This window comes from Salvelinus namaycush, chromosome 20 (assembly GCF_016432855.1).
Source record: "Salvelinus namaycush isolate Seneca chromosome 20, SaNama_1.0, whole genome shotgun sequence".
NCBI lineage: Eukaryota > Metazoa > Chordata > Actinopteri > Salmoniformes > Salmonidae > Salvelinus > Salvelinus namaycush.
In genome coordinates this window covers 16,586,778-16,602,523 of record NC_052326.1, presented here as the reverse complement: position 1 = coordinate 16,602,523, position 15,746 = coordinate 16,586,778, and the positions used below count along the sequence as shown (strand labels likewise).

At 40.5% G+C, this 15,746-nt stretch overlaps 1 protein-coding gene across 5 annotated transcripts in view; it reads right to left on the bottom strand.

Moving 5' to 3' along the window:
* LOC120065084 (6-phosphofructo-2-kinase/fructose-2,6-bisphosphatase 4-like) overlaps positions 1 to 12,050 on the bottom strand; it is a 34,160-nt gene extending 22,110 nt beyond the window's left edge. For 3 of the 5 annotated variants that reach the window (XM_039015795.1, XM_039015794.1, XM_039015798.1), the window contains exons 1-5: positions 3,749 to 4,577; positions 1,249 to 1,365; positions 1,009 to 1,105; positions 735 to 798; positions 460 to 534 (exon numbers count right to left, since the gene is read on the bottom strand). In XM_039015795.1, coding sequence (XP_038871723.1) covers positions 460 to 534; positions 735 to 798; positions 1,009 to 1,105; positions 1,249 to 1,365; positions 3,749 to 3,893 — 498 coding nt within the window. In that variant the 5' untranslated portion in view covers positions 3,894 to 4,577. Of the gene's footprint in view, positions 1 to 459; positions 535 to 734; positions 799 to 1,008; positions 1,106 to 1,248; positions 1,366 to 3,748; positions 4,578 to 11,886 lie in introns of those variants that run through there. The other 2 variants (XM_039015797.1, XM_039015796.1) reach the window with 1 other exon arrangement.
* Positions 12,051 to 15,746: the final 3,696 nt, after the last annotated feature.

The following is a 15,746-nucleotide window of genomic DNA, read 5'->3' as shown; positions in this document are numbered from 1 at the left end:
ATCACAGCCATTAAACTCCACCTATTTTAAAGTCACCATTGGCTCATGTTGAAATCCAATAAAAAAAATGATTTAGGTACAACATTTGAAAAAAGTCAAGGTGTGAATACTTTCCGAAACCCTATATTTCATCTGCAAAATGTTTATTAGAAATATGCATACATTTGCCCAATAAGCATTTGTTCCCTTTCAAATACATTGTTACAGTTGTTGATTACCCTAGCCATGTTAGCATAGGCGTGACAAGTCAAAACAAGAGATGGCATCAAGAACAAAATACAACTAGCTGAAACAAGCCATCTATGATTCACCACACAGCAGCTTCTAGTCATTGTTGCTAAACATCTGACCGATCATGATGGAAACACAGCCTTTTACCTATGAGTTAACGCCCACATTTTTGTTGTGACATCGTCAACCCACAAGCATGATCATCACCACCAAAGACACCAACATTACCTTGAAGCCATTCTGCTCAGCAAACGCAGTGATTGTCTCTCTCCTCTCTCTAGTGGTGTTAGTCGCATCAAACACCTGGAGAAAGAACAGAACACACACCATCACTCACAGTTCACAGACTGAGAACCTGCACTGTAATCCATATTCAAATACGCAGAGCGATGTCAAAGAACTTCATGACGGGATATCCCATCCCAATGTTAATGTGCACATAATCTGGCTACATTGGAGATTTTCAAATGTCATATTTTTCTTCAAAAAGTGATTGTACGCACAGCAACTTGGCCTCCATCAGCGAGGTACTGTCTGACATCATTCAGTGCTGCTGACGCACACTGCCTGCAAAGGAGAGTGGGGAAACTGAGTCAGAGGCGGCAGTGACAAGAGCCACTAATGGGTTAGCAAAGACAACTCACAGACGCTGGTTAAAAACAGGTACATAACAATATAATATCATGATATTGTTAGGCAATTTGGGGCATTCAAGGACAAGAGGATCTGATCAGTGTTTCCACAGCGGAGGATCAAAGCACTGAAAATGTTTCTTACTGTCTGATTTTCAGGCCCTCCTCATTGTCTGGACGGAAGAACTCAAAGGACTTGTAGATCTTCAGACACTCACGACGGTACTGCCCAACATTGAATTCTAAATGGGGGAAAGAAAGAGATAGTTGCATGCTTTACTATTCTAGATACTATTTACTGTTCAGGGGCATTCTTACAAGTCAGTGTGTGTGTGGATTGGATTACGGAAATGTAATTTCAGGTATAAGGGCTGAAAGTTGGTACCTTTGGTTGGCACGCCGATCCAGTTGAGATAGCGGGTGAGCTTCTTGGAGATGTAGGTCTTTCCTCTGGCTGGGAGGCCCACCGTCACTATCAGGGTGGGACAGTTGGTCATACATACTGCACATGGAAGAGAGGAGACAGGAAAGAATACAATTATTTTACAGGTTATTATAATTATTCTACTTGGACAGAGACTGCCACTGAAACATAAGCATGAACAAACAGTGCAGGCTGTGGCAGGGAAGGGCTTCGATTACTTTTTTCCTAAATACTTTTAGGACCATTTGGTGTACCTGGGCAATTCCACTAAAACAGAGTGACACTAGGCAGGTGTCCACTGAACAAGCTTTATTCTACAAAAGCAATGTGGCAAAATAAAATCTTAGCGACACGTGTAACCGAAACGGCAGATATTGGAGACATTTTCTAAAGATCCACATTTTAATTCAACTGACAGGTGGATTTATCTTTATTGCGACAAATGATGCCGAAATTGTTTTTCGAATAAATTATGATTTCCAAATAACTTTGAAGGTACGCGTGCGCATGATATCATATAGCCTAACTATAAAGCTCTATACCACATTTTTTTCAACTAGATTTTTTTTATTTGCAAGACAAGAATTGTCTTGACTTTCAAGAATGCCTGGATTGTTCCGCCTTGCTTTTCTGTTTGGCTGAATGCAAAAGTTTCACCATCCCCAATTATTTCATATCTACAGGCGCGCAAGTCACACCATGGCACGGATTGTTGCGATATGTTGGCACATGAGAAGTATTAGGATATGGCAAATAGTAAATTATTGCATTCTATCCATGCTGGCTTTTGTGGGCTACATGAAACAGATAGCTAGGAGGTCATAGACTCTCGCCAATTTATTATAAGCAATTTTCCCAAATGGTTAATGGAAACACTTCAACCACTTGATTTTTATTCAACACTAGGTTTTAGTGGAAGTTTTATTTTACTTGCTGTTTTTATTGACAGTGTAATGGAAATGCAGCATAGCTGGCAATTTTCACATTTATTTTCTGTGTGACCTTTCTAAATAGACTAAAATCACTTGACAAGTTAATGGAAACATAGCTAGTGTCCTGAAAGTGAACTAGTCTGATTAAATCAGGCTGTAAAACTATTAAATCGGTAGGCTATATACAGCCTGAAACATGTGGCAAAATTTTCCTTACAAGCCAGAATGTTGAATAAAATGAAATTTGAACATACTCTATCGGTTGTCTGTGCGGCTTGTCCTTCAGCTGCTTACAATGAGACAATATCCACAGGAAATTACTGCTTACCAACTTTTTAGAGAGCTGGTAGGTACAGTATATGGTTCAGTACCAAGGTAAAGTTCTATATTTCAGTTCTCTTGTCAATAGCTATTGAACCAATCATGCCATGACAATAAAACATATCTATTCTGAATCAGGGGAGGATGGAGAACAATCCACACTTTTTGGGGGGGGGGGGGGGGGTTCAAATCTTCAAACAAAACAAGTGGATTGTTCTCCATCCTCCCGATTCAGAATATATAATTGTCATTGTAATGGCATGCTTGGTTCAATAGCCTAGCTATTCACGAGATAATACTATCCAGAATAAAATAAACTGACTTTACCTTGGTGCCTAACCAAACCAGTGGATATTTTGTCTCAAATTTCGAGCAGCTTAAGGACAATCCGGTAGAGTAAATTCAAATGTATTTTTAGTCAACATTCTGGGTTGTAAGGAACATTCACACACAAATGCTTCAGGCTGTATTTAATTGTGTATTACAGCATGATTAATCAGACAACAAGTGACCTAGTTTGCCACTAAATGCCTCTTTCAAAACAACTGGGAACTTGGAAATCTCCGACTTCAGTACGTTTAAAACAACTGGGAACTTGGGAAAAAAGTTTCCCCCCCCCAGGTTCCCAGTTGTCTTGAAATAACCATACTTGTTCAAACCCTCGGGTTGATGTTGTGGGATCTGTTTCTTTTACAAGTTGGGAGAAATCTGGATTACAGTATTTTAGTTAAATTGAGAAGCAAAGAACGATGCTCTGGTCTGGAAAGGGGAGCCAGTATGTTATTTTATAGCTCTATGGTCCAAGGGGCTGTCAGAACAGAGTCAGTAGGGTCATGGAACTTAACATAATTCACCTAACCTGTTACGTTAATTCTCATAACTTCCTGCGTAAATTCTCCTAACCTGCTACGAAAAGTAAAATGACCTTAATTTGACAAAAACCGAATACCTTCTAGCCATGACCAGTCAGTAATCAGACGCAGGCATCAACGATCATCAATAATCGATTGCCTAGACTTAAGGTCACGCCATAAATACATTTTCTCCACATCTTTCAGAAAGCACGGAAGTTGATTACGACACAATGACATAAGAGGATTTAGCTAGCGATTAATAACATGCAATTTCACAATATACACTGCTCGAATATTAGAATGCGCGAGTCAACCGGCTTGCTGTCTAAACACGTCGGTAATCGTTATACGCACCCATTCTTTGACAAATGCGTTTATCAGGAAGGCCATTTTTACAAGGCAACGGCATCCAGATTTTCTTCAGCGGGTTTTGAGTTAGTTCCCGCGGCGTCGCAGAGTTTGATGGTCTTGCTTCCATTCTGACTTCCACGGAGGACATGGTGGCCTCTGCTACTGTGGCGCGGAGCCTTTTCTTCTATTGGAGCGTTTCAGGAGATCTGTCTCGCATCAGTGCTGTTTGATGAGGTCTGCTGGTGGTAGTACTAATGGACTGAGGAACCATTATGGTATGTGCCTACCATAATCTCTCAAAAATACGCGCATATATTTGCTCTGAAATAATGAAGTAACGCTGTTGCAGTAAGCATCCGAGTTGCCATTTACAAAATGAAATTACAATTTCCTACTTCCAAGTTTATACTGGGATTAATGGCGCACTACTCGACGTCATTATTCCCCTATGCATCGATGGTATTATTGTATCAAGCTACAAGCACGGACAATTAATAATTAATTGAGCCTGTAAAAACAACCTATCCATGTAGGCCTATGTTTATAAATATATTTTTGTTGTTGTTGATAAACTGATATGTAGTTATTACGGTAAACAGAATACAACGTAACGCGACCTTAAATACCCCAACCCTCTCCTCGGGGACCACCAGACGTTTCACATTTACATGCACACCAATATCCCATTATTATTCGGACTACTCAAGTATTCCGTTTTTGAGTTGACGCATAAAACATAATATCCCGTTTAGAGTAACCCATCATTGTCATCAACCCCTTGACTAATTGAATCAGGTGTGCCAGTTTAGCACGAAAACAAAACGGTGCAACGTCGTGGTCCCCACGGAGAACTGAGCTTCAGGTTGGATATTCGACGGATATTCGCCTGTAGTTTTCCTTACATCCGCCAACAGCAGTCAGGGACCGTCAACATAGTGACAAATCAAATTTTTCAAATGTCAATAGCTCTTTAAATCATGACTCCTACAACTTTCAAAACTGGTTGTAGCTAACCCAATGGCATAAACACACATTGCACACTTTTTTTGTCTATTTACATCTCGCACTATTTTAAATTATTTACATTTTTGAATTTCAATAGCTCTTTGGTCATATGACCTATTGACTTCAAACAAGGTTCAGAATGTCCTGACTACCCTTATATAGTCAGTGGACTATAGTTATTCCATTGTACTGGATCTAATACATATTAGCATTTTACATTCATAAGTGTAATCATTTTTTATGACATACTGTGAAAAACTCTTGGCTGCTGGCTCTGTCACTTTCAGACATGCGCAGAGCAGACTGAAAGGGGAAGGGTAGCTCTTGACTTGAACCACAGGGGTTCTCTGTAAAGAGAGAGTAATCCAAAAGGCAGACACACCCCTTGACTTTCAACTGGCACCCTTGACCTGTATGTATTCTCTCCTGATTGGTCTCCATGGTGCTTAGTCAATGGGAACTCTGTTGCCTGCCCCATCATAAAGTTTACACAGTCTGACTAAAGTGCCAAAAGTATGAGGAGAGACATCCTCCTTTGTATTTATGGGAACACATATTTTATATAACAAACACTCTACATGTATTCACTCTGTGATAGGGTTGGATCCTATATGCTACTTGTATTATTCTCCTGTAAATTGTTCAGTGCCTATAATTTAGGCTGTGTGTAGACTGGGCATAAAAGTAAATTACCTCTACTAGATTATAGTGATAAGGAAATCAGCATACAGTTTTGGCCTATATATTCATTTGCCTATAACTAATCAGAATTCCATTAGGTTTATATATAAAAAAAGAGAATACTTCAAAATGAGAAGATCCTGCCATGGAAAAGATGACTGGGTGGACAAAGTGGAAAGGAGGGGAAATAACTCACACCGTGCAGCAGGACACCTTCAGCTGCAGGGTCTTTGTAATGCAGGTTTGATAGTTATATTTTCAATAATGAATGGTTAGCTGTTGTGACAATTTGGTCAAAAACAATTTTATTTTTTGGTGTAGATGGCCAAGGAAGTTGCACAGAACTTCAACATCCCCTCCCAATGTTTTTTTATTTCACCTTTATTTAACCAGGTAGGCTAGTTGAGAACAAGTTCTCATTTGCAACTGCGACCTGGCCAAGATAAATCAAAGCAGTTCGACACATACAACACAGAGTTACACATGAAAAAAAAAAAAAAGTCAATAACACAGTAGAAAAAGTCTATATACAGTATGTGCAAATGAGGTAGGATAAGGGAGGTAAGGCAATAAATAGGCCATGGCGGCGAAGTAATTACAATTAAACACTGGAATGGTAGATGTGCAGAATATGAATGTGCAAGTAGAGATACTGGGGTACAAAGGAGCAAGATAAATAAATAAAGTATGGGGATGAGGTAGTTGGATGGGCTATTTACAGATGGGCTATGTACAGGTGCAGTGATCGGTGTGCTGCTCTGACAGCTGGTGCTTAAAACTAGTGAGGGAGATATGCGTCTCCAGCTTCAGTGATTTTTGCAGTTCGTTCCAGTCATTGGCAGCAGAGAACTGGAAGGAAAGGCAGCCAAAGGAAGAAATAGCTTTGGGGGTGACCAGTGAGATAGATATACCTGCTGGAGCGTGTGCTACGGGTGGGTGCTGCTATGGTGACCAGTGAGCTGAGATAAGGCGGGGCATTACCTAGCAGAGACTTGATGATGACCTGGAGCCAGTAGGTTTGGCAACGAGTACGAAGCGAGGGCCAGCCAACGAGAGCGTACAGGTCGCAGTGGTGGTAGTATATGGGGCTTTGGTGACAAAACGGATGGCACTGATAGACTGCATCCAATTTGTTGAGTAGAGTGTTGGAGGCTATTTTGTAAATGACATCGCCGAAGGATGGTCAGTTTTACGAGGGTATGTTTGGCAGTGTGAGTGAAGGATGCTTTGGTGCGAAATAGGAAGCCGATTCTAGATTTAATTTTGGATTGGAGATGTTTAATGTGAGTCTGGAAGGAGAGTTTAGTCTAACCAGACACCTAGGTATTTGTAGTTGTCCACATATTCTAAGTCAGAACCATCCAGAGTAGTGATGCTGGATGTGCAGGCAGTAAAATCAGTTGAAGAGCATGCATTTAGTTTTACTTGCATTTAAGAGCAGTTGGAGGCTACAGAAGGAGAGTTGTATGGCATTGAAGCGCGTCTGGAGGTTAGTTAACACAGTGTCCAAAGAAGGGCCAGAGGTATACAGAATGGTGTTGTCTGCATAGAGGTGGATCAGAGAATCACCAGCAGCAAGAGCGACATCATTGATGTATACAGAGAAGAGAGTCGGCCCGAGAATTGAACCCTGTGTCACCCCCATAGAGACTGCCAGAGGTCCGGACAACAGGCCCTCCGATTTGACACACTGAACTCTGTCTGAGAAGTAGTTGGTGAACCAGTCGAGGCAATCATTGAGAAACTTTGAAATTGATATAGAACCTTCACAAAAACACATGGAGCAACTGCAAAAAGAAATGGCTGAGGATATACAAAAAAATTCTGGTATGTAATGACATTTAATTCAAAGTAAATGTAAATTCTTTATGTTTATGTAGTTGTGTAGGACAGCCATATGTTCAGTTCATACCTATGATCTCAGAGTTCAACAAAGCCAACAACTGCTTCATGTGTGCCACTGATAAAGAACCTGGATGTGGCCCAAAGACTGACTGGGTTAGTAACTTTATTTAACATGTTTATAATCTTTTACAACAGTGACGGCATGTAAGACAATTTATGATATAACACAAAGGATGGCCAATTCGTCATACTGCATTGATATTATTTATAACGTGTTTTGTTTTCAGTTGAATATTTTGCATGCCAACGGTGTGCTGTGCCTAGGAATGAAGACAAGAGTTCAGAGTGAAGAACACAAACTGGAAGTGCGGTCTTTGTTGAAAATGTATGCTATACCCCATCCACACTGAAGAGGCTCTGAAATGTACATCAACCAGGGATAAGGAGAAAGTGAACACTGAAATGTTTTGTACTTATTTTAAGTAAAGTGTCTGTTGACATGTTGGAAAAGATTAAAAGTCTACAATTTCTGTATAATTTGTCAATATTCCATTTTTATTCATTGATTTTCTGGCCACCATTACTGTGGTTACATGTATTGACCAGCAAACCCACCTCACTCTCCATCCCTGCTTTGGACAATTAATAAAACATGACTCTTGTACTTCTCCTTTATGGTTGATATTAACGATGAAAGGAGATATTATCTGTCTCTCTCCTATTGTGTACCACTTAAATATTATGCCAAAATAAAAATATGTACTCAGAACTACCAATTATTATAGATAACCCTTTCCTTTAATATTTAGACACTGGACTGAACCCCCTAATTGTCAAACAAATATTAATGTACAACAATATAGAAGATACATGACTAGAGGTTATGCAATATGGGTGTATATCCACTGCACGCTTCTTAGGTGTGTAATTTACATGACTAAGGAGCTATTGAAATGGAAAACTATGAAAAATGTACGTTACACTGCGTGATTTTACAGTACACAAGAGTGTGCAATATATAAGGCTAGTCTGGACATTCTGAAGTTTGTTTGAGTCCAGTAGGTCACATGACCAAGGAGCTATTGAAGTTTTAAATTCTGAAAAATTCATGTAAAATCGAGTGAGATGAAAATGGACAAACTAAAGTGTGTGCAATATATAAGGGTAGTCAGTGTACATTCTGAACCTTGTTTGAGTCAAGTAGGTCACATGACCAACGAGCTATTGAAATTAAAATGTAAAAAAGTTTGTACTTTGTTTACGCTCCCTAACTAATTCAACTAGGAATACAAAACGCAGCTCACATTTCCACATGTTTATTAGCTTTGGAAAGCGAATTAATGTCCAAATCCTGAAAATAAGACATGTGCAATGTTGTGCACAATTTTTCCAACATCATGACACTTATTTGGAGTCTGTGGCGCAAGCGGTTTGAAAGCGTGAATACCCAACTTGAAACTGTCTTTACCTCGGTCTGCAGAGGGGTTGAAGCAGGTGTGTAGTGCTACGGCAAAAATGTGCACCCCTTTGTTCCCCAAGACTAGGATTAAGAAACACAGATAGAATCCATGGATTCTATTTGGGTGGTCTATGAGATTGTCTGTAGTAGCCTACAGTCTCAGTAAAGAAAGGTTGAGATGCCACCAAGATATAGCTATGTATTTTGGAGCGCTTGTATATCTTGGTGGCATCTCAACCTTTCTTTACTGTGTCTGTAGTAGCCTACACCCTAATAGCTATGTATTTTGGAGCGCTTGTATTAGGGTGTAGGCTACTACAGACACAGTAAAGAAAGGTTGAGATGCCACCAAGATATACAAGCGCTCCAAAATACATAGCTATTAGGGTGCAAAACAAATTTGGGGGCACTATGTTGGTCAGAAAGAGATATAAAAACACTTAGATTTTTTCCCAAAACACTGTTCAAATCACAATGGAGAGAATTATTAATACGCTGATATGTAAATGCCAAAATTAAATTGTAATGCTTGCATGACCTCAGGATACCAACAGATTCAGTGTTTGTGAAGAACTTTGATCTCAGGTCCAAACAAAAAGGGTGGACCCAAAGATTAGTATACCCTTTCATCTGTGGCACCCCTCTACAATACAGGTAGTGTTTTTTATGTTCATAAGATGGCAGCATTGGGCTAGGTAGGCTTAAGCCTTTGAAGCATTAATAATACATTAAACTGGATGGTGGATCAGAAAACTTGGTGATAATAATACACAACAACCGATGCATGCACAATGTTCAGAAGTGGACACATAGTGGATACACCTCATAGTGATTATAATTGGCACCTAAGGGTCATAACGGTGATGAATATGATTGAGGTAGGCAGTGCCACAACAGCAAACCGCAAGATCAAGCAACTTCTCTAAAAGTTCACACTTCTTCAATTTCAAAAATGTAATGTTCCTTTTCCATTTAAACCAGCTCATGTTGCATTTTCTGACCACATTATTCTCTGATATTGCAATGACCTTGTCTTGTGCCATGGTAACCATGTTTACAAATGCCATTGCAACCCCTTGGAAGAACACCAGTGTTGGTTTAAAAAAAAAAAATGTAATAGCACAACTGACCACGGAGTTAAACGTTTTGGAGCGATGGCTGCTGTAAACATATTACTTACTGTGATACAAGCCACATTGAATTTGGCTGTAAATAACAATTTACATTAGCCAATTATATATTTCTAAGTCTAAGATAAATCTATTTTGAGCAAAGCAAGTTGTTGCTCCTTTTAGGTGAACACATTCACTCAAATGTTGTGTCTAAGCATTACAGGCATCTTCTCTCAAATGCCCTGCCTAACTGGCTGTGATAGGTACAGTATAAGTTTATAATACATGCCTTCTGATTATGCAATAGACCTTGGTTAGTGGGAAGGAAGAGGAAGCATTTCAGACTTCAAAAGAATGACTGTCATAAAAAAAACAAGACTACGGCATCCATGTAAACAACTAACTTGCCATGTCAAAGCATGAGACAGGTTGCTATGCAGACTGTCCACTATGACAACAAATAAACACAGTAAATACTGTGGAGGTTTTTCCATGGCCTTCCTATGGATACTGCATGCGCCTTACACACACTAAATGCAGCTTTGCTACCATTGTTGAGCAAATGACATTCAAACCTGCCCCTGAAAGACTTTTGACATTTTAGAATGATTATGTGTGCATGCTGTAGTTGTATTCACATTATCTAACCAGTCCAACCTGATATACATCTTATTTGTCAGCATCAATCTGGTTTGGAACAGGTTTAGACTTCCAACAGTAAGTTTAGCCACTATGTAAACTCCTTGATTTCTCAACCTGCCAGGTAGGCTTCCTGGCAAGCCCACCTGTCATTCATAATCAGAGTCAAACCATTGGCTTAGCAGTGCCCTATGAGAAACTGAAGCAGTGAAAACACAAGTCATACCAAGTTGACAGTCTTTCATTTGGTGCAGTTGTAACTCCACAGTGAGGCAGTTTTCCAGGACCTTCTACACTACATTGTCTCATGAACAGAAAGTGGGTCTAACACAACACTTCCCACATCTCAGCTGTGATACACACTGAGTATACCAAACATTAGGAACATCTTCCTAATATTGAGTAACAACCCCCATGGAAAACCCCAGTAGCATTGCAGTTCTTGACACAAACCAGTGCACCTGGCACCTACCCTGTTCAAAGGTACTTACATATTTTGTCTAGCCCATTCACCCTCTGAATAGCACACATACACAATCCATGGCTTAATAGTCTCAAGGTTTAACAATCCTTCTTTAATCTGTGTCCTCTCCGTCATCTCCACGGATTGAAGTGGAATTAACAGGTGGCGTATATCAGGGATCATAGCTTTCACCTGGTCAGTCAATGTCATGGAAAGAGCAGGTGTCCTTAATGTTTTGTACACTCAGTGTAGAAGCCACATGACTAATAACATGGGGAAACTCACTAGCCTACAAATGCCAATGGGTATCAGTATCCTAGCATGTCTATCGTTGCCATAGAATATATTGATCATAGCCGTTCCTCAAAATTCAGTTTACATTAGTTTTCATGAAACAGATTCCAAAGTGTGTGGTTAAAATGTATAAACTATTTAGCATAAATTCAGCACTGTCAATTCAAATCGGCCACAATAACCTCATGCATGATATTACATTATACCTTTCCTCAGGGAACCACCAGTAGCCTAATCCTGTTAGCCCCAGATAGGCTATAGAAATGAATTGTCAAGCTTTGACCATATATTGCAAGCTACATTTACACTGCATCCTATGAACCTACCGCTTTTTGTGTTGAATGCATGGACTTGTAGGCTACGCATCTGTTGTAGGTCAGCTTCGAATTAAATAGCTGCTTATGGGCAATAAATAACATTTGTCAGTGTGGTAATCTCACGTGGATGTCAGTCTTCAAAACAGATAGATTGTATCATCGTCACTCTAAGGTATTTCTTCAGCGTCAAAACAACACACCGCCTGTGACATCTGCACTTGTTTACGTCTTCCGCAGAGCCGATACTTCGTTATTCACAGCCCAGTTTTGGTCGAACGGATGCATTCGTATTTTGAACGTTAATATCTAAAGTCCAAATTCCTTACCCGTCTGATCCAGATTCTGCGTGCTTTTGGAACGACTGCAGCCTCTCATCATCCGTGTTTAGTTCTGATGTAGTCTACGTTGAAGCTCAGAGGTTGGTTGTGGTGTGTGTGCGTCTGATGAGTGCGGGGCATTCACACTGAATGAATCATGGTGCAGCCAGTTGAGGTCTAGAGCTGTGTGATGAAATTGCTGAGATGCATGTTGACTATTTATGCACACACCCACTTCTGCTGAATTACTTCTGGGTGATTGCGATACCTCTGTAAGAGGCTCAGGCTGACTATTCAGTTTCTCAAGAAAGATAACTAACATGTTGATACTTATTTTTCACTATTGTGTTTCATTTTAGGCCACGATTTCAAATGAGATCACAGACAGTCAGGTATGAGTCTAAGACAGGTCACTCATGCTGTGTAGCCTACTCAACATACACTACATGACCAGAGGGTATGTGGACACCTGCTTGCCGAACATCTCATTCCAAAATCATGGGCGTTAATATGGAGTTGGTCCCCCCTTTGCTGCTATAACAGCCTCCACTTTTCTGGGAAGGCTTTTCACTAGATGTTGGAACAGTGCTGCAGGGACTTGCTTCCATTCAGCCACAAGAGCATTAGTGAGATCGGGCACTGATGTTGGGCGATTAGGCCTGGCTCGCAATCGGCTTTCCAATTCATCCCAAAGGTGTTCGATGGGGTTGAGGTCAGGGCTCTGTGCAGGCAGTCAAGTTCTTCCACACTTATCTCGACAAACCATTTCGGTATAGAACTCGCTTTGTGAACGGGGCCAATGTCATGCTGAAACAGGAAAGGACCTTCCCCAAACTGTTGCCACAAAGTTAGAAGCACAAAATCGTCTAGAATGCCATTGTATGCTGTAGCGTTAAGACTTCCCTTCACTGGAACTAAGGGACCTAACCCAAACCAGGAAAAATAGCCCCAGACCATTATTCTTTCTCCACCAAACTTTACAGTTGGCACTATGCATTGGGGCAGGTAGCGTTCTCCTGGCATCCACCAAAACCAGATTCATCAGTCGGACTGCCAGATGGTGAAGCGTGATTCATCACTCCAGATTACGCATTTCCACTGCTCCAGAGTCCAATGGCGGTGAGCTTTACAGCACTCCAGCCGATGGTTGGCATTGCGCATGGTAATCTTAGGCTTGTGTTCGGCTGCTCGGCCATTGAAACCCATTTCATGAAGCACCTGATGAACATTTCTTTCAGAGGCAGTTTGTAACTCGTAGTGAGTGTTGCAACCAAGGACCGACGATTTTTACGTGCTACGTGCTTCAGCACTCGGCAGTCCCATTCTGTGAGCTTGTGTGGCCTACCACTTCGCGGCTGAGCCGTTGTTGCTCCTAGACATTTCCACTTCACAATAACAGCACTTACAGTTGACTGGAGCAGCTATAGCACGGCAGAAATTTCACAAACTGACTTGTTGGAAAAGTGGCATCCTATGACGGTGCCAAGTTGAAATTCACTGAAATTCTACTGCCAATATTTGTCTATGGAGATGGCATGGCTGTGTACTCAAGTTTATACACCTGTCGGTAACGGGTGTGGCTTAAATAACCAAATCCACTCATTTTAAACGGAGTCCACATACTTCTGTATATATTGTGTACATGTTGCAGACTATATATAGACTGAGATGTAGGCTAAGGACTTCAAGGGAGTCCAAGAACACATTTATTGAAGTTTCCCCTGGGAGATTTTGTTTACCATAGTGGGAATTTGAATTAAAATATTTTCAGTGCAATAAAACTGAAAGTTGAACTGCTGTAAACCTAATCTGAACTGCTTTGTGATTTACATGGCCCACTGATTTAGTAGCGACCCTAACTGAGCTATATGGGTTAAGTGGACACACACACACACACACACACACACACACACACACACACACACACACACACACACACACACACACACACACACACACACACACACACACACACACACACACACACACACACACACACACACACACACACACACACCTAACAATGTGACCCAGTTGCCCAGCAGAGATAACAGTGCAGCATGTGACCCGTCTATGTGGATTGAAGGCTATTTCAGTTGCTCTAATGATACCCTTATCAGCATTGCCTTGATAATGCAACTAATTGTCAAGCACAGGATGCTGTGTCTTGTCCCTACTCAACAATAATATTGGAGTAAATGCATTGTGACAAATGAAGAGAAAGGGATGAGGGAAATATAAAGACAGTTAAATGAAACCAGTGTTGGGGAGGAAAATGTGATGAGAAAGAGTAAGAGCGAGAGAGACAGAATTGCTGGTGATGTATGTGCAACCTGGACTCAGGGGTAGATGTATAATAGTAAATGTAAATGTGTGACACTCCAAATAGTATCATATGTTAGGCTTGGGGGTTAAGGGTAGGGTTAAGATTAGGGTTAAGGTTAGGAGTTAGGTCTAAGGGTTAAGGTTAGGGTTAGCTAACATGCTAAGTAGTTGCAAAGTAGCTCAAGCGTAGTAAGTAGTTGCAAAGTTGCTAATTAGCTAAAATGCTAAAGCTAGATGTTCACATTATATGCGCACCAACCTTTGGGTTGCTAGACGTTCGCATTGTATGTCCACCCACCCACCCTAATTACATTTTTGCCTTCAGTAACCTGCTGTCTCACCCCATTTAGTCAACTGGTTGATTGTTTGGTCGATAGGCTGTTGGTCGACCAAGATTTTTTTAGTCGAGCAACCGCAAATAAATATATTTGTTATGGCACACGAGACACCCGTATGATTCATGCTGGCCTCAGTGGACTAATCCAATGCGGCGACTGCGGGGATGGCTCACCAGTATCACCAGTAGTACATTTACCATTCTAATCTACAATATTTGTTTGGTTAAGGTAATTTCTGTTAATGCATTCAATGTATTATTATTACAGTCTTTTACAGTTCTCATTGTCGGAGTGGATACGTTGTTTGCGGACCGCACAACATAAGCTACGCTTGTGAGGAACAAGTCTTGGTTTATTTAATTCCATTTACAGAGTTGTCTTTTGTTTGTAACGCTCCTGTCAATGTTGATTAAGGACATGCGCCTGATTATGCACAGAAGTATGCCTAGGCTACCTGGCTTGCACACAAATATAGACCTATAAATGTGCCCATAGGAGGACCTGATAGTATTTCTGATTGTCTTAACTCACCACCACTGTGGAGCATCTCAAAGTAATTTTTTCTTCACCTCAAACAGCAAGTAAACAAAGTCTGTTTTTACATCCGTTGAGAACGACAATAGTTCCTCAATGTAGCCTATTTGTGAAATATTTCCAGCTCTCTTTCAAAAGTTGTGAAATAGGCCTACCTGATTACTTCTTACCCCTTGTGCAAATAGTCTACAGCTGTGTCTGTCCTGAGCTCACTGGTGCAGGAAACTCTGATGGCCCAGAATATTTTATACAATGTTGCAAGTTTGCTAGAGTGAGCTTCAGGCCTAACCAAGTTGTTACAATGTTTCAAGTTCCTTGCAGACAGGCCATGTGTAGCTAATGTGATTTATAGGATATTTATTTTTATCAAGACATTTTCTACATGCAGGATGTAATGTTTTTATTTGTTGGCTTTATGTATGCTATTTTTAGTCTACATAGTTGGCAATGGCAATAGAAGTTACTTTTAGAATTTTGATTAACCGCGTGATAATGATTTTGAGATGCAAAGAGTTTATTATAAATTAAATTAAACTGTTCCACATTTGAAAATCATAACTGGCATGCAGATTGGTAGAAATGGTAAGATAAATTGACACTCCAAATTGAAAAGGTTGCCGACCAGTGGTGTAGACTATTACCGGCAACTTCAGGAGCTAAGGTCATCAGCAA